Here is an 18,847-nt window from a genome sequence, read left to right on the forward strand (position 1 = left end):
TATCTGACCATGATCACACACCCTCTTCTTCTTTTCATGTTTCTGAAATAACTCTATATGGATAGTTCTGATAGTGAATTCTCCTCTGAAGTAGAGGAGAATGAAGATTTGATAAACTCCCACAATTTGGAATCGATCAGTTTCTCAGACCACATCAACTACAAATCACAAAGATTTATGAGCGAAATGGACCCAGATAGAAATGCTCCTCAAAACACCAACAATGATTGTTTATATTATACTGACGTCACATTTGATAAAACATTTATGCAAGATAATAACATATCTCTAGTACATTTTAATAGCAGGAGTCTATACTCTCATTTTGATGATATCCAGGACTATTTGAGTCAATTCAAATCTCCTTTTAATATTAAGTTAAAGTTAAAGTTAAAGTTAAAGTACCAATGATTGTCACACACACACACTAGGTGTGGCGAAATTATTCTCTGCATTTGACCCATCACCCTTGATCACCCCCTGGGAGGTGAGGGGAGCAGTGGGCAGCAGCGGTGGCTGCGCCCGGGAATCATTTTGGTGATTTAACCCCCAATTCCAACCCTTGATGCTGAGTGCCAAGCAGGGAGGTAATGGGTCCCATTTTTATAGTCTTTGGTATGACTCGGCCGGGATTTGAACTCCCAACCTACCGATCTCAGGACGGACACTCTAACCACTAGGCCACTGAGTAGGTGGTATTATAGGTATTTCAGAGACATGGATGAATGAGAATACAAGTAATGAGTTTGAAATAAATGGGTATGAAATGTTTTGCACCAACCGTAAACATAAGAGAGGAGGAGGTGTGGCTTTGTATGTGGACAAAAATATCAGCTGTAGTATTGTAAATGATATGTGTTTAGCTGTTGAGGAACTCTTCGAATGCGTCACTGTGGAATTATAATTTTCAAATAGGAAACACATTATTGTAAGCTGCGTTTATAGGACACCAGGATCCGACTTGAAAATATTTAATGAATGGATGGAAAAATTATTTAAGAGAAACAAAAAATATATAGTATGTGGTGACTTTAATATCAACCTTTTGAATCCTACTAAACACAAACACACTGCAAAATTTATTGACACCGTGTTCTCCATGGGCTTATTCCCACTGATCACACGACCCACAAGAATCACAACACACAGCACCACACTTATTGACAACATATTTTGTAACTTTGTAGATCAGACTGTAACTGGAGGCTTGTTAGTGAGTGACGTCAGTGATCATTTACCCGGGTTCATGGTGTACAATATTAACTGTAAAACATCCAAACCTGTAAATAGTGAATATTATCGTAGAGCCACAACAGAACGATCAATAACAGCACTTAAGAATGATTTAGCGAAACAAAACTGGGATTCTGTTTTTCAAACGTCAGATATAAATGCAGCTTATAATTTATTTCATGACATTTTTTTCTCACTTTATGATACACACTGCCCCATCAAAAAATGCACTATAACTAACTCCACAAAAACTCCATGGATAACCAAAGGGCTTGCAAACGCTTGCAAAAAGAAAAAATATTTATATAGGACTTTCTTTAGGCATCAAACCATAGAAACAGAACAAAGGTACAAAACATATAAAAATAAATTAATCAGCATATTAAGAGCAAGCAGAAAAGAATACACCACCAAACTATTAATCCAAAAGAAAAATTATATAAAGGGAATTTGGAAGGTATTAAATACAATTATTGTGCATGGTTCAAGCAGTCCTTGTTATCCAGAGTTTTTTGTTGAGAACGACCAAATCATAAGTGACAAGCAGATGATTGCTGACGGCCTCAATATGTTTTTTGTTAATATTGGGCCTGAGCTGGCAACAAAAATCCCAATTAATGATGAACAGCCCACGGAACTTATTGAAAAAAATCCTTACTCGATTTTCCTTACTCCGACTGTCGAAAAGGAAGTTTTACAGATTATTCAGAAAAGCAAGAACAAAACATCACGTGACATTTATGACCTCGACATGAGGACAATCCGGAATGTAGCGGAAGAAATCATCAAACCATTCACATACATCTGCAATTTATCTTTTCAACTTGGACAATTTCCTTCACAAATGAAACTCTCAAAAGTCATCCCCATCTTCAAATCTGGAGACAAACACCACTTCACAAATTACCGGCCCGTCTCCCTTCTGCCACAGTTGTCAAAAATATTGGAAAAATGATTTGATAATAGACTTCGTGGCTTCATTGAAAAGCACACATTATTATATGATTGTCAATATGGGTTCCGACAAAATAGGTCAACTTCATTAGCTTTAAGTGATCTAATAGAGAACATTACTAATGGTATCGAGAAAAACAAATTTGTTTTAGGAATTTTTATTGACCTGCAAAAGGCTTTCGATACCATTCACCACCAGATTTTGGTAAATAAACTGGAAAACTATGGCATAAGGGGAGTGGCAGGGAAATGGCTGAAGAGCTACTTGAATGAGAGACAGCAGATTGTTCAGATCGACCAACATCAATCTACACTCATGAACATAACCTGTGGAGTCCCCCAGGGGTCGATACTGGGACCCACACTATTTATAATGTATATCAATGAAATATGTAAAGTATCAACACTGCTGAAGTTCATCCTCTTTGCTGACGACACAACCATTACATGTGCAGGTGACGACGTGAAGCAACTTCTGGCCTCTGTAACTGAGGAGATGATAAAGTTAAAAACTTGGTTTAATACCAACAAATTGTCTCTGAATTTAAAGAAGACCAAAATCATGCTCTTTAGCAATCGCAAAAGTGAAATACCCATCAGGATTGTTATTGATGATACACCAATAGAATATGTTCAACAAAATTCATTCTTGGGAGTGGTAATAGATGAAAATATATCATGGAAGCCTCATATAAATTACCTGAGGACAAAAGTTGCTAAATGTGTTGGAATGATGAGGAGATCATGTCATTTATTGAACACCAATGCTCTGCTTTTATTGTATCATTCATTTATTATGTCATATCTAAACTATTGTGTTGAAGTCTGGGGAAATTGTTATAAATCCCATCTACAGCCTTTAGTCACTCTGCAGAAAAAGGCCATTAGGATTGTGTCCAATGTTCACTACTTACATCATTCAAATCCACTATTCATGGAGTTAAAGCAACTTAAACTGCACGATGTGATCAATTTTAAAACTGCTCAAATTATATTTAGGGCATCCCAAAACTCTACCATCCAATATACAAAACCTATTACAGGATAGAGATGCTCACCATAGTTACAGTCTAAGAGGAAACAACAAATTATATTTTCCTAAATTTAGAACAACTTTAAAATCAATGTGCATTTCAGTGCGTGGAGTCAGTCTGTGGAACAACTTAGGGGACGAGTTAAAAACCTGTTTTAACATGATTACATTTAAAAGACTGTTTAAAAAAGAGGAGGAAAGAGAGTGATGCCCTCAGCACAGAGCGATGAGAGAGAGGTGTATGGTCAGAGAGTGTTTGGGCCTGTGTGTGTGAGTGTGTGTGTGTGTGTGTGTGTGTGTGTGTGTGTGTGTGTGTGTGTGTGTGTGTGTGTGTGTGTGTGTTTTGTCTCGTCTTGTCTTGTCATATTAACAGTGGTACTATTGTATTGTTAGTGTACAGGAGCTTTTCTTGTTTTTGTTTGTATAGTATTGTTCTTGTATTATATTGTTTATGTTAAATGTGGAATGAGTGAGAGGGGTTGGGATATTATAAGCATCTGCTTCATCCAACCCCTTTTCAAGCCTTGCATAAATGTCCCTGCCAAAATGTTTAAAAAAAAAATGTGTGTTGTTGTACTAAGCAGGTTTGAAATAAATAATTCATTCATTCATTCATATGTTATAGTTATTTGAATGACTCTTACCATAATATGTTACGTTAACATACCAGGCACGTTCTCAGTTGGTTATTTATGCCTCATATAACGTACACTTATTCAGCCTGTTGTTCACTATTATATATTTATTTTAAATTGCCTTTCAAATGTCTATTCTTGGTGTTGGGTTTTATCAAATACATTTCCCCCAAAAATGCGACTAATACTCCAGTGCGACTTATATATGTTTTTTTCCTTCGTTATTATGCATTTTCGGCAGGTGCGACTTATACTCCGGAGCGACTCATACTCCGAAAAATACGGTACATATTATGATCATGTCTGTTACTACAATATAAATAGAACTTGCAGTGTGTATAAAAAACGTTGCTGGAGGGTTTGAAGTTGTTTTAGAGGGTTTTGAAGGCTACAACAGTGACTCCTATTAGCCACATCTATCAAGCGTCGTTTATTATCTTTAAAATCATTACAAAAAAATGTAAAAAAGATGTGTGTTCTTGTCTCTCATAATGATCGTAAACGATAGGCAAAAAGTGCAAGTCCTCTTTAAGAACTTATTGTGCCACTTCTGGTCCATCTCACATTTGGGTAGAAAACTCCTCTTCAATCTGAATAAAATCAATAATCATTATACAATATAAACAAATAATGACACCACTACTATAGATTGCATTTGCCTCAAAAGTGTGTATAAAATACCTGTCGTAACTGTCCAGATTAAAGGCATATTTCATCAAGACAGAAAATTCTATGGCAGGGGTCACCAAACTTTTTGACTCGGGGGCCGCATTGGGTTAAAACAATTTGGCCGGGGGCCGGGCTCTATGTATATATATATATATATATATGTATATATATATATATATTATATATATATATATATATATATATACATATATATATATATATATATATATATATATATATATATATATATATATATATATTCCTTGTGCACTAAAACACTAAATGACTGAAAGAGTACTCGCCCGACACTGCGCCGCCAGCGTGATTATCCCACATTATTGATGGGAAAATGCATTTTTAGACAATATGATTTGCCTGAGAGGATAGAAGACACTGAGAGTAACAAGCGGTAGAAATTGACTAAAAAGGACAGATTTAAAAAAATAGACAGCTGAGATAGGCTCCAGCACCCCCTGTGACCCCGAAAAGGACAAACGGTAGAAAATGGATGAATGAATATATATATATATATATATATATATATATATATATATATATATATATATATATATATATATATATATATATATATATATATATCAGTGACGTGCGGTCACTGGAGCAGGTGAGGCGGGGGCCTCACCTGCCACCTGTCATGTCTGTGTAATCATGTTTTGTCTTAGTCATGTTTTGTTTAGTTATTGGACTCTTTAGTTTCCGGCTTTTCACTCCCTTGTCTTGTTTCCATGATTACCCATTAGTTTCACCTGTTCCACGTTTGGACTCATTGTACACTCTTGTTTGTCACCATAGCAACCCCTTAGTTTTCACCTGTCACGTCACCCACCTGTTTCACATTTTGAGTCACGCACCTGTTTTCATTAATCATGTCTGTAGTATTTAAGTTCAGTGTTTTCAGTTTGTCTTTCTAGTGACATCCCCACATTTATGCTCTGCACATTTCTGACTCTTTTTTCATGTCCATCGTTCACGCTGCTCCTTTTTGTCCATGCCAATGTTTAAACAAAAATGTACCTGCATTCCCGTCTCGCCCGAGCCAACTTTCCGTTGCCTTCGAGAAAAAAGGACCAAGTCATGACAGTATGTCACCAGCAAAACAGTTTTTCTGCACTAAAGTTGGACAGTTTGGACGAGGCTTCTTGGGCGGTCCTGTGCGCGATGGAGGAGGAAACTCTGCGCTACTCCTCCATGGAGTACAGAGACTCCATTTGGTCCCAGGAATGCGGGGACGCAGCGCAGTGCCGGAAGCGCTGCTCCCGACGAAGGACGTCAGGAAGAACTTCCGCGAGCCGGCAGGACACGCCACTCCCACAAGCCCCTCCCCCTCCGGGCGGAAGCAAACAGCAGCCAGCCCGGCTTCGCCCTGATGACGTCAAAGACCAGGATTTTTTTTTTCTGAATTCTTTTTCTTTTGATTCCCCGCTCCCCAGGACTCAAGCCACACCCAAGTTTTTTTTTCACCCACTCAATCCCAGGTACAAAAAAGACATTTTGGACAATTTAAAGGGGAAGTTTCTGCCCCCCTCCTGTCCTCCCTCCGCCCACCTCTAGAGATAGTTCCAGACCGCAGGGAGCGCGTCTGGTATCCGCCCCTTGAGGTGGGGGGCTAGGGCTGGGAATTGTTCAGGTGGGGTGGCTCAGCATTACTATGTCAAGCCACAGCCTCCAGCACGGCCGCCACCACCAGTCTTCCGACCTGCCAAGCCACAGCCTCCAGCACGGCCACCACCACCGGTCTTTCGCCATGCCAAGCCGCAACCCCCAGCTAGGCCACCTCCACCTGCACCAGTAGCTGCACCACGGCTAGCGCCAAGGCTAGCACCAGAGCCAAGGCTAGCACCAGTAGCAGCACCACGGCTAGCTGCTCCGCGGCTAGCACCACGGCTAGCTGTACCACGTCTAGCACCTGTCGCTGCTCCACGGCTAGCACCTGTCGATGTACCACGGCTAGCACCTGTCGCTGCACCACGGCTAGCACCAGAGCTAAGGCTAGCACCAGTAGCAGCACCACGGCTAGCTGCTCCAAGGCTAGCTGCTCCACGGCTAGCACCTGTCGCAGCTCCACGGCTAGCACCTGTTGCAGCTCCACGGCTAGCACCTGTCGCCGCACCACGGCTAGCACCTGTCGCCGCACCAATGCTAGCACCAGCTCCATGCCAAGACCAAGACCAAGACCCTCCACGCCAAGACCAAAACCAAGACCCGCCATGCCAAGACCAAGACCCGCCATGCCAAGACCAAGACCAAGACCCGCCATGCCAAGACCAAGACCAAGACCCGCCATGCCAAGACCAAGACCCGCCATGCCAAGACCAAGACCTGCCATACCAAGACCAAGACCCGCCATGCCAAGACCCGCCATGCCAAGACCAAGACCAAGACCCGCCATGCCAAGACCAAGACCAAGACCCGCCATGCCAAGACCAAGACCCGCCATGCCAAGACCAAGACCCTCCATGCCAAGACCAAGACCCTCCATGCCAAGACCAAGACCCGCCATGCCAAGACCAAGACCAAGACCCACGCCAAGACCAAGACCAAGACCAAGACCCACGCCTAGACCAAGACCAAGATCCACGCCAAGACCAAGACCCACGCCTAGACCAAGACCCGCCGCCTGACTTGCCACGCCGAGCTTCCACGCCGAGCTTCCACGCCTGTCAAGATGACGACGCGCCTGTCTCCTCGTCGGCCACGGATATGGCCGCTACCTGGTCGCCCGCCACGCCAAGTGCGCCCACCTCCCAGTCGGCCACGGATGTGGCCCGTCCCGGGTCGCCCACCTCGCCTGCTGCAGCGGCGTTCTACTCGCCGCCGCCACATGACTATGCCTCGATGGATTCGGGGCCACTTGGGCTGGCGACCCACCGCCATGTCCCCCTCCCGCCCTCCCATGACTCTTGTTAAGTTTTTTCTTGGACATCTGGGATCTGTCCGTAAGGGGGTGGATTCTGTCATGTCTGTGTAATCATGTTTTGTCTTAGTCATGTTTTGTTTAGTTATTGGACTCTTTAGTTTCTGGCTTTTCACTCCCTTGTCTTGTTTCCGTGATTACCCATTAGTTTCACCTGTTCCACGTTTGAACTCATTGTGCACTCTTGTTTGTCACCATAGCAACCCCTTAGTTTTCACCTGCCACGTCACGCACCTGTTTCACGTTTTGAGTCACACACCTGTTTTCATTAATCATGTCTGTAGTATTTAAGTTCAGTGTTTTCAGTTTGTCTTTCTGGTGACATCCCCACATTTATGCTCTGCACATTTCTGACACTTTTTTCATGTCTATCGTTCACGCTGCTCCTTTTTGTCCATGCCAATGTTTAAATAAAAATGTACCTGCATTCCCGTCTCGCCCGAGCCAACTTTCCGTTGCCTTCGAGAAAAACTAAACCCCAGGACCAAGTCATGACACCATCATGGAAAGAAAAAAAATTTAAAAAGAAAAAAAATTAATTAAATTGTTATATGTATCCAGTGATTATACTATAAAGTTATTTTCCATTTAACTTCACCAGTTTTAGATTATTTTTATTCAAAATCGCTGAATTTTCACATGTGCTGTTCAAATACTGAGAAGAGACGGTGCGGTGATCAGCAGCCAGTTGAGGCACGTCACTCATTTGTGCCTCAACATGGATTGCGGACTCGGCTAACTGCTGGCCTGCTGTGCAGTGAGACCGTATTGCTATATGAACTATATTATACATTTCCATAGTTTAGTTAGCTGAGGTATATAATGTACAGTGTATTTTGTCAACAACTGTATGTGTGTAACGTATTTCTTGTGCTGAGCAACCATAAAACGGCTGCGAAGACGCACTGTGTGAGGCTCGCGTAATCCCGCCTCCTGGTGCCGGTTAATGCACCTCCGCCGCAGAGTGCACCCCCCGACGGGAGCGCCACACCAACCAAAGCCCACACCCAACCCCTCCACGTGCAAGACCGAATCCACCCAAAAAAAGTCACTTAACAAGAAGCCAAAAAGTGCAAAAACAACAATACTCGCGCCGGAGGAGCCGTGAACGACTGCAGGGACACAACATTAGGTACACCTGCAGACTGCAGCACGGATTTCATATTTCATTCATTCACAACTCCTCCAACACAAACACCACTGTTCCCGCACTTATAAGTAAAGGTAAGACCATAATAACGTTTTTTTTATTAAATGTGCTTTTTTGTGTGCTACAGTTTGTATGTGTAAATTTAAAGTTAAGTTAAAGTACCAATGATTGTCACACACACACTAGGTGTGGTGAAATTTGTCCTCTGCATTTGACCCATCCCCTTGATCACCCCCTGGGAGGTGAGGGGAGCAGTGGGCAGCAGCGGCGCCGCGCCCGGGAATCATTTTTGGTGACTTAACCCCCAATTCCAACCCTTGATGCTGAGTGCCAAGCAGGGAAGGATGCTGGTATGAGCTTTTAAACACAACCCGTTAACTGCTGCCAATCAAATGGTGAATAAGATACTCTTTAGGGTTCATATGTTTGTAAATCTGACTGTGATGAAGTCAGTGCCTCACCAGTCATGAACTTCACCGCACGTCACTGCAACAATGGTAATAGACAACATAGCAATAATGGTGAGGAAACATTGAGCACATGTTAACACTTTGACACAGAGTACAGCAGCAGGTCAAATTAAAGACCCTCATCTCTATATTTGAACCCAGACCCCATGTTTGTATAATAGTTTAAATCAGTTAATAGTTTGGCATTGCTTGTGTTGTAAGTCCAGTTGTGTCATGTCTGTGTGATCATGTTTTGTTTTAGTCATGTTCAGTTTTGTTTTTGGACTTTTTGTGCACTTTTGTTTGTTTTGTCACCATAGCAACCATTAGTTTTCACCTGTCACGTCACGCACCTGTTTCACGTTTTGAGTCACGCACCTGTTTTCACTAATCATGTCACTATTATTTAAGCTTCGAGTTGCCAGGCTGTCTGTCTGGCAACATCACACTCTCCACACACCCTTATGACCCTTGCTGCTCTTTTTCATGCCGTTTTCTCGCCCAAGTAAGTTTTCTTTATTCATGCCATAGTTTGCAAGTTTTGTTTCATTGTTCATAGTTTCTGCCTTTGTGCAAGTTTTGTGTTTATAGTCAAGTTTTGTACTTCCGCCCTTGTGCGCGCCTTTTGTTTATTCTTTTTTTGAGTGTTAAAATTAAATATGTATTCACCTGCACATCATGTCTGGTCCAAATCATTTGCACCTCGGGAGAACAAACCACGCCATAGTCCAAGTCTTGACAAGTTTGTTCCATAGTTTTACTCCGCATACAGACACACAAAAACGTTTACGAGTGGTTTGAGCTCTCGGCAATAAGACATATCCAAAGCCTCTCAAGTTATGAGCCTGCACTCGTCTTATAAAAAAAAACCTTGTAGATTAAGCGGCAATAATGTGTTAAATGCTTGATATAAGATTATTAATGTATTATATTTAACAAGGTCATCAAATTTGAGCAACTTTGATTGCATAAACAGATTATGAGTATGTTCTAAATAACCAACGTTGTGAATGATCCGCACTGCTATTTTCTGTGATATGATCAGAGGATGAATTGTGTTGTGGTAAGTATTCCCCCATACTTCAACACAGTATGTAAAGTATGGGACTACCATGGTGCAGTATAGAGTACGGGATTGAACCAGGAACCCCTCAGGTTGCTGGCACGGCCACTCTCCCAAGCGCCCCACGCCGTCCCAACCTACAGAACCCCTCCCCTTTACGTGACATTTCTGCCAGTAAATCATACTTGCCAACCCTCCCGAATTTTCCGGGAGACTCCCGAAATTCAGCACCTCTCCCGAAAACCTCCCGGGACAAATATTCTCCCGAAAATCTCCCGATTTTCAGCCGGAGCTGGAGGCCACGCCCCCTCCAGCTCCATGCACCTGAGTGAGGACAGCCTTTTTTCACAACGGGAGGACAACAGGGTGACAAGAAATAAATCATCCAGACGAGAGATAAATTGTATTATTATGTTTATCTTACCTAAAAATAAATATATTTTTTAATTAAAAAAAAACAAAAAAACATTTTTACTATATTTTGCTAAAAACATCAAAATTAATTGTATTTTTATTTGTATTTTTTCTGACTCCTTATTACATCCAGGCATTAGAATTATACATTAAAATAAACATATTTGAAATAATTAATTTTAAATTATAATAATTCATTTAAAATGACCATATTTAATTATTAAAATAATTGCTTGTTTATCAACAACTTTAGCATTTTATTCATTACATTTTGAAGCTCTCAGAAGCCAAGTTATGTTATATTCCTTAAGATTTATTTATGCAAGTTTGAAGTATCAATTATCTAAACACAGTTTTGTTTTCATATTTTCAGGATGTAGCTATATATATATATATATATATATATATATATATATATATATATATATATATATATATATATATATATATATATATATATATATATGAAATACTTGGTGAATTCTAGCTGTCAATATACTCCTCCCCTTTTAATCACGCCCCCAACCACGCCTTGCTCCACCCCCGACCACGCCCCCACGCCCCCACCTCCCGAAATCGGAGGTCTCAAGGTTGGCAAGTATGCAGTAAATTGAAACTGTTAAAAAGAAAAGTGGATCTGGAAAACGGAAAGTTGAAAATAAAAACCTGTGACAGAGTAAAAATATATGAAGATTGGCAGTGAAAATCATGTCATCCACAAAAGGTGTATTTTTTTGTTTTGTGTTGCAGTGCCAAAACTTGTTTTAGTGCCAATACCACTTTTTTTTTTTATATAATACCGTGACTCACTAGCAGTGTTCTGGCTGCATTAATATTGTGGTGAAAAATATGAAGTGAAATATCATATTTACAATCAGCCCAGCAAGCTTTTGGAATCTGGTAAGAAGCAAAAAAAACATGCTGTTCGCAACAACAAAAACTGAAAATATACTCTGAACCAGTGAAAAAAGGGATATCTGTGAGGCGACGCCACCAGTGTGACCTTTGACCTAAAAGGGCCAACAGAGGTTTTTGTGCGGGTGCAGCAGTGCTGTAAGTCATTGTGGGCTGCTGGGCGCAGTAGAAGACAGCAGAGTCGTTCAGCTGCACGTCTTGGATCTTCAGAGGAGCTCGCCTGGCGGTGTCATTGATGCTGCAGCTCAACCTCTTTTCAAAGCTGCTCTTCGTCTCGCCCTGACGGATCTTCAAGCAGCTCAGGATGAACTTTGGTGCCGCCTGCCCGTCCTGTTTGTACCAGTAGATGTAGTCGTTGCCTCCAGAGTTGACATAGCTGCAGTCCAGCGTCACTGAGCTGCTGTTCATGGCGTACACATTCTCCGTCTGTCCGCCACTTCCTGTCAGAGGACAACAAAGGTGGTCAGACATGTGACCTGACATGCTCACCTCACGTGACCTTACCGAGGCTCCATGCAGAGGGAAGGAGGGTGAGGCTCCATGCAGCCATCAGCACACACAGCAATGCACGCTTCATGTCTGCACTCTTGGGCTGCGTGTAAGCTGACTCAGTGGGCTTAGTCCCACTGAGGGAGGTGCTTCACGTACACACACACACACACACACACACACACAGTAATGGTTTAAAGTTGTGCAGTTGTCCTCCTGGTGGAGGCTTTTGGAAGGGTCCATGAAGAGTTCTTGAACGGAGAAGAAGGCCATGTTGTCGCTGTGGTCGTCCCGGAAGATGTTTGTACCAGAAGAAGTAAGTGGCACTAGAGAAGTCACTAATATAAAGATAGGACAACATCACCTGACCGCCTTCTGACGCGAACACTTCACCCATCAGCGCCGTCAGCTCGCCACCGCAGACAACCCCTGAACGACGAGACAAGCATGTTTCAAAGATCAATCAAACAAATAATTTTTATATAACTTCACTTCCACTGACTCACCTATCAGAGAGAGGAGCGGCAGCCAACAAGCTGACAGTGACATGATGAATAATCCACCTGCTAACTTCTGCTTCTCACCACACTCAAGCGCTGCCTCTCTCCAGGCCATCACGTCACTCAAGCGCCACCCTTCTAAGGCGTAAACATCTCCATTGTTGAGAAACACAATGTTGTCACCAATTGTTGGAAAAGAAGGAATATCAGACGTAAAATTATCTCACCTCCCAGGGGGTGAATAAGGGAACGGGTCAAATGCAGAGGACACATTTCACCACACCTAGTGTGTGTGTGACAATCATTGGTACTTTAACTTTTTTCACGTCTGATCTGTGTCAAGTCATGTTCTGCTTGAAAATACTCGCTGACCAGCAGCTGTGGAGGAGAACGGTGTCTCCTCTGGTACCAGGACAGGCCAGTGTCACCGCTGGAGAAGTTGCAGGACAGCGTCAGCATCGCTCTGTCCAAACCCACCAATTGCTCCAGGGATGATGTCATCATGCCCTGGCAAGAACACAACCTATTCAACAAAGTTTTCGCCATTTTTGCCTCACAACCAGTAGACCAGGGGTGTCTAAAACGTTTGACTTGAGGAGGCCACATCGGGCTTAAACATTTGCTATATATGTGTGTGTATACACACACATTATGTTGATATAATCTTATATACTTATATAATTTGATGGGGAAATGGGTGATTTGCATATCACTCATCATGCATTTTAGTGGATTTATATTGGGGTCATTTTATATTATGAATGGTAATTGGACATGTTCTATAATGTCCACAAAGTTCAATGTGCTATGATTGTTTTTCTGTGTTGGTTATAGTTTAGTAGTGGGAAAAGTTGCTTAGATTGGGTCATAAATAGTGATGCTGTGCTCGGAACTTGCAAAAAAAATTCATATTTAAAACTCATGGTCATTGACCATAAATACCCACTTAGATGTCTCACAAATATTCCATTTTGGCATCTGGCAAAAATTGAAGCCACGTACAGTTTTATGAATCTTCAGGGATAATCTAGTCCAGATTTGAAAATTTAAAGTGAGTTTAATTTGGACCTGGACTAATCTGGTGTACATGCTTGAATTAGTATTTGTTATATCTTCACTTCTGCCATAGCCTGACAATGTATAGCAGCAGAATGCAGTGGAGAGAAATAGATTTGTTATTTTTTTCACTGTTCCAATTTACTTCAAATATAACTCCACCGTATTCTTATGTAAACAACTTAATCAGCAACATTTTTTTTATTCTCATCGTACATTTGGATGTCTTCAATCAGCACTTTACTGAAAATGTTGTACAAACCCCGTTTCCATATGAGTTGGGAAATTGTGTTAGATGTAAATATAAACGGAATACAATGATTTGCAAATCATTTTCAACCCATATTCAGTTGAATATGCTACAAAGACAACATATTTGATGTTCAAACTGATAAACGTTTTTTTTAATTTTGCAAATAATCATTAACTTTAGAATTTAATGCCAGCAACACGTGACACAGAAGTTGGGAAAGGTGGGAATAAATACTGATAAAGTTGAGGAATGCTCATCAAACACTTATTTGGAACATCCCACAGGTGTGCAGGCAAATTGGGAACAGGTGGGTGCCATGATTGGGTATAAAAGTAGATTCCATGAAATGCTCAGTCATTCACAAACAAGGATGGGGCGAGGGTCGCCACTTTGTCAACAAATGCGTGAGCAAATTGTTGAACAGTTTAAGAAAAACCTTTCTTAACCAGCTATTGCAAGGAATTTAGGGATTTCACCATCTACAGTCCGTAATATAATCAAAAGGTTCAGAGAATCTGGAGAAATCACTCCACGTAAGCAGCTAAGCCGTGACCTTCGATCCCTCAGGCTGTACTGCCTCAGTGTGTAAAGGATATCACCACGTGGGCTCAGGAACACTTCAGAAACCCACTGTCAGTAACTACAGTTGGTCACTACATCTGTAAGTGCAAGTTAAAACTCTCCTATGCAAGGCGAAAACCGTTTATCAACAACACCCAGAAACGCCGTCGGCTTCGCTGCGCCTGAGCTCATCTAAGATGGACTGATACAAAGTGGAAAAGTGTTCTGTGGTCTGACGAGTCCACATTTCAAATTGTTTTTGGAAACTGTGGACGTGGTGTCCTCCGGACCAAAGAGGAAAAGAACCATCCGGATTGTTATAGGCGCAAAAGTTGAAAAGCCAGCATCTGTGATGGTATGGGGGTGTATTAGTGCCCAAGACATGGGTAACATACACATCTGTGAAGGCACTATTAATGCTGAAAGGTACATACAGGTTTTGGAGCAACATACATTGCCATCCAAGCAACGTTACCATGGACGCCCCTGCTTATTTCAGCAAGACAATGCCAAGCCACGTGTTACATCAACGTGGCTTCATAGTAAAAGATTGCGGGTACTAGACTGGCCTGCCTGTAGTCCAGACCTGTCTCCCATTGAAAATGTGTGGCGCATTATGAAGCCTAAAATACCACAAAGGAGACCCCGGACTGTTGAACAACTTAAGCTGTACATCAAGCAAGAATGGGAAAGAATCCCACCTGAGAAGCTTAAAAAATGTGTCTCCTCTGTTCCCAAACGTTTACTGAGTGTTGTTAAAAGAAAATGCCATGTAACACAGTGGTGAACATGCCCTTTCCCAACTACTTTGGCACATGTTGCAGCCATGAAATTCTAAGTTAATTATTATTTGCAAAAAAAAAAATAAAGTTTATGAGTTTGAACATCAAATATCTTGTCTTTGTAGTGCATTCAATAGAATATGGGTTGAAAATTATTTGCAAATCATTGTGTTCCGTTTGTATTTACATCTAACACAATTTCCCAACTCATATGGAAACGGGGTTTGTACAACATTTTCAGTAAAGTGCTGATTGAAGACATCCAAATGTACGATGAGAATAAAAAAATGTTGCTGATTAAGTTGTTTACATAAGAATACAGTGGAGTTATATTTGAAGTAAATTGGAACAGTGAAAAAAATAAAAAAATTATTTCTCTCCACTGCATTCTGCTGCTATACATTGGCAGGCTATGGCAGAAGTGAAGATATAACAAATACTAATTCAAGCATGTACACCAGATTAGTCCAGGTCCAAATTAAACCCACTTTAAGTTCTCAAATCTGGACTAGATTATCCCTGAAGATTCAGAAAACTGTACGTGGCTTCTATTTTTGCCGGATGCCAAAATAGAATATTTGTGAGACATCTAAGTGGGACTTGTTGCGTTCGGACCAGTGGTTCCTCCCAGAGAATTCAAGCGGCTGGTCGCTCCCAAGCTCTTTATGACAGTACAGCTGAGTAGAAGAACCACCAGAGACAGAATAGGTATTTTGTAATTTTATCTCCAAAGCTTTGGAAATATAATGAGACCAGTCCAGCATAGGACATTCAATCGCGCAGCTAAGATGGTCTGATCTAAAATATGGAAACCTTCTCTTCTATAAAGTCTCTCTCCCTCCCACCCTCGTTGTCTTGTCTTTCCAGCCCAAACACATGCCCATTGTCCTCCGCAGCTGGACACAAGAACAGATAAAGAAAAAGGAGTATCTCTTCTCCTTACATTCCAAAGTCAAGGTTAGCACACAGTATTTGCAGACAACCAAAAGACCACAATTGGAAGAAAAACACTAGCTGTTTTGTGATATGATTATGAAAATAAAGAAGTAACACTTAAATACGGCTATATGTAAATATCTGCCTCCGACAATTCCCCCTTCAGATCTTCTAAAAATATCTTTATCACTAGTACAACACTTCTAAAATACGTCCCTCTTTGAGCAAGCTAGTAGAAAAATAAAAGCATAGTTACATGGGAGATAAACGGATGGAATCTATGTCAATGTCGTCACTGTCAGGGAAGGGAACTAGCATTTCTCGAAAGTCACCACTTTGCTTGACCCCCTTCAGTGACATAGCAAACCCAGAAAAAGGGGGGGTTGACCTTCTACAGCTCTAACAATGAAGCGGGTGCATAAAGACCTAGCACAAGGGGCGATAAAGCAACCGCATGAGGCTATGATGGCCAAGAAAACTCCAACGGAGATCAGGGCAGACTTAATTAGGTCAGACCACCTTCCAAAGGTGCTTTGGAGCCAATCTTTGAAGGGGTCAGAGACACCGGAAACTTCAGTAAGTTCCTTAGACAGGGCTTGGAGACCCTCTAAGGCCCTCTGGACCGAGCCATCGGGGGCGGTGTTGTTAGGAATGAAGGTACAGCTTTGGTCGCCAAACATTGCACACACACCTTCTTCCTTGGCTAGGATACGGTCAAGGGCTATGCGGTTCTGGACGGCCAGAGGGAAGTTGGGGCAAGTTGTTCAGCAAGCCCCTCAACAGCATCACGAGTCAGGTTGGTTAGTCTCAACAGATTATAAAAAACATAGTTAATGCGTTCTACATTTTTAGTAGCAGTCACAGGGAAAATAGCAGCAATTATAGGAAGGTTCTCGAAACCTGCACAGGATTCACACCACAATTTATGTTGTGGTGGGACCCCCCTTGGTTGTCCAATTGCATCAAAGTAAACACCATCAGGGTTTCTCATCAAATCAAAGGAGCCCGTTACACTCCTCCGAGATAAAACATGGCGTCTTCGGCGGGAAGTTAGAGAGGCCGCTGAAACAGGAGTTCCAAGGGGTGTGTTAATTTGGTACCCACTAGGGTGAGTGGGGTCACCAGTCTAACCATAGCACAAAGTCCAACGGCTGACGTCGAGATTCTAATGTACAATCTGTGCTCCCCACAATACCAGAATAAGTCAGCTCGTGCCCAAGGGCCTATCCTTGAGCCATCTATCAGCGTGGTGCACCAGGAGGGGTTAATGTCACCCAATTTGTAGGGGGATGAAGAGGGTCCTGTAAATTGAAAACACGTGTACTTCAGCTTTTGGGCCACAAAGGGAAGAAGTCGGGTGAAATTCTCAACAGGAGGGTACACACTAGCCAACAAATCACAACCTGGCGGTGTGGGTTCAGAAAACAAGGAGATAAGACAGTTTGAGCCATTTGTGTCAGTCAACTTAAAAGGGGCGGGGTAAGTGTGGGCAAAGGGACGTCCAGCGGAACAAGCAACACAGTCACCCAGGTTTTGGCTCTTAGCCATGCTAGTCATCCACCTAAGCCACAGGTTGCCTGCACCTGCTCCTAAGGTCAAAGCTACCAGGTCTTCGGCGGTGATGTCATTAGTATACACAGATGTGAGAGCCTTTGTAACGTCACCGAGGTGGAGTGGCACTTTAGGTGCTACAGAGGGGTCAGAGGTAATTAACGCCCTCTGAAGGACATTCATTTTAATAATTCCTTTAAGGTCTGTACCTGTCTGGTCAACCCCCAAAACAACATAAAAGGAACTAGGCATAACACCCGCTCTGGCAATTGTAAGGGCAATGGGGTTCTGGGAACGATCAAAATTCCTCTGAAAGGTCATCCCTCTCAGAATAACTTTAAATTGTGGAGGTATGCTGGCATATAAAGGGTCATGGTAATCTAAGGGCCCTGTGTAGTGAGTTACCTGCTTCCACGAGGGGCACAACTTACCAGAGTATGTTGTCCGCATCCGACACCAATGGTTCAGGTTTGAGTCGTAACAAAGATAGAGGTTACTACCACGGTAATAACTATTTTTCCCCCCGCACTTAATCACACTGCACAGGTCAAAAAAGTAAGTCTTGCTGCTCCCCCTTGACCCAGTCTATTTCAAGTCCACCGTATGTTCTAAGACACTTGTCAGTCACTGTCGTCGGGAAGGAAGAACTGAGACACAAGGTCAGTAGAACAAGCCCAAACACCAGTCCGTCAGGGAATCCTACTGGTATAACATCCTGCCTTTCATCTATCAAAATCAGAGTAATTCAGGTAACGAAACGGGGATAAACATCAAACTTTTCACTTAATGTAACGACACAAATAGTTATGCTGAAAACAAGCAAGAAAAACTAAGAAACATTCAGCATATGGACTGGTCTCAAGCAATGATATACAATATAGAAGTTGATCAGAGTAATGTAGGTAGAAAATCTGGAAGATCTACACGACGGTAGACGGCAGCTCAACGGAGGGAGGTGTCTCTCAGCGTTGTTTTCTGGGCCCCTTCCGTGGCAGGCTCCTCCGCGGGAGTGCAGAGGGAGAGGTGGTACCAGGTGACCCTTTACCAGCCAGTCGAAGGGCGTGGGACGTCCGTTCCACGACCTTGAAGGGACCATTCTACCTGGGCTCCGTCCACTTGCGTTTGATGACCTTGATCTTGACCCTCTCAGTGGACGGAAGGGTATCTGGAGTGGCGGGCTGTCATCCTCGAATCTGTACAGAAGTACTGGCACACAAATTCTGCATTTTGTGTAAAATACCATTTTGGTTTTACGCTGATTCCTTCTTC

At 42.3% G+C, this 18,847-nt stretch overlaps 1 protein-coding gene and 1 gene segment (V, D, J or C); both read right to left on the bottom strand.

Annotated features, from left to right (window-relative positions):
- LOC140679580 (uncharacterized) overlaps positions 1–12,940 on the bottom strand; it is a 38,761-nt gene extending 25,821 nt beyond the window's left edge. Inside the window, exons 1-4 of the mRNA XM_072915231.1 lie at positions 12,766–12,940; positions 12,446–12,577; positions 12,222–12,368; positions 11,458–11,491 (exon numbers count right to left, since the gene is read on the bottom strand). Coding sequence (XP_072771332.1) covers positions 11,458–11,491; positions 12,222–12,368; positions 12,446–12,577; positions 12,766–12,940 — 488 coding nt within the window. The remainder of the gene's footprint in view (positions 1–11,457; positions 11,492–12,221; positions 12,369–12,445; positions 12,578–12,765) is intronic.
- Positions 11,505–12,287, bottom strand: LOC140679509 (T cell receptor alpha variable 26-2-like; the record flags this gene model as incomplete). The annotated part of the segment is given in 2 exon segments: positions 11,505–11,890; positions 11,955–12,287. Coding segments are annotated over 2 exon segments (459 nt in total), but the record flags the coding sequence as incomplete, so codon positions are not given.
- Positions 12,941–18,847: the final 5,907 nt, after the last annotated feature.

This window comes from Nerophis lumbriciformis, linkage group LG02, assembly GCF_033978685.3.
Source record: "Nerophis lumbriciformis linkage group LG02, RoL_Nlum_v2.1, whole genome shotgun sequence".
In the NCBI taxonomy this organism is placed as follows: Eukaryota; Metazoa; Chordata; class Actinopteri; order Syngnathiformes; family Syngnathidae; genus Nerophis; species Nerophis lumbriciformis.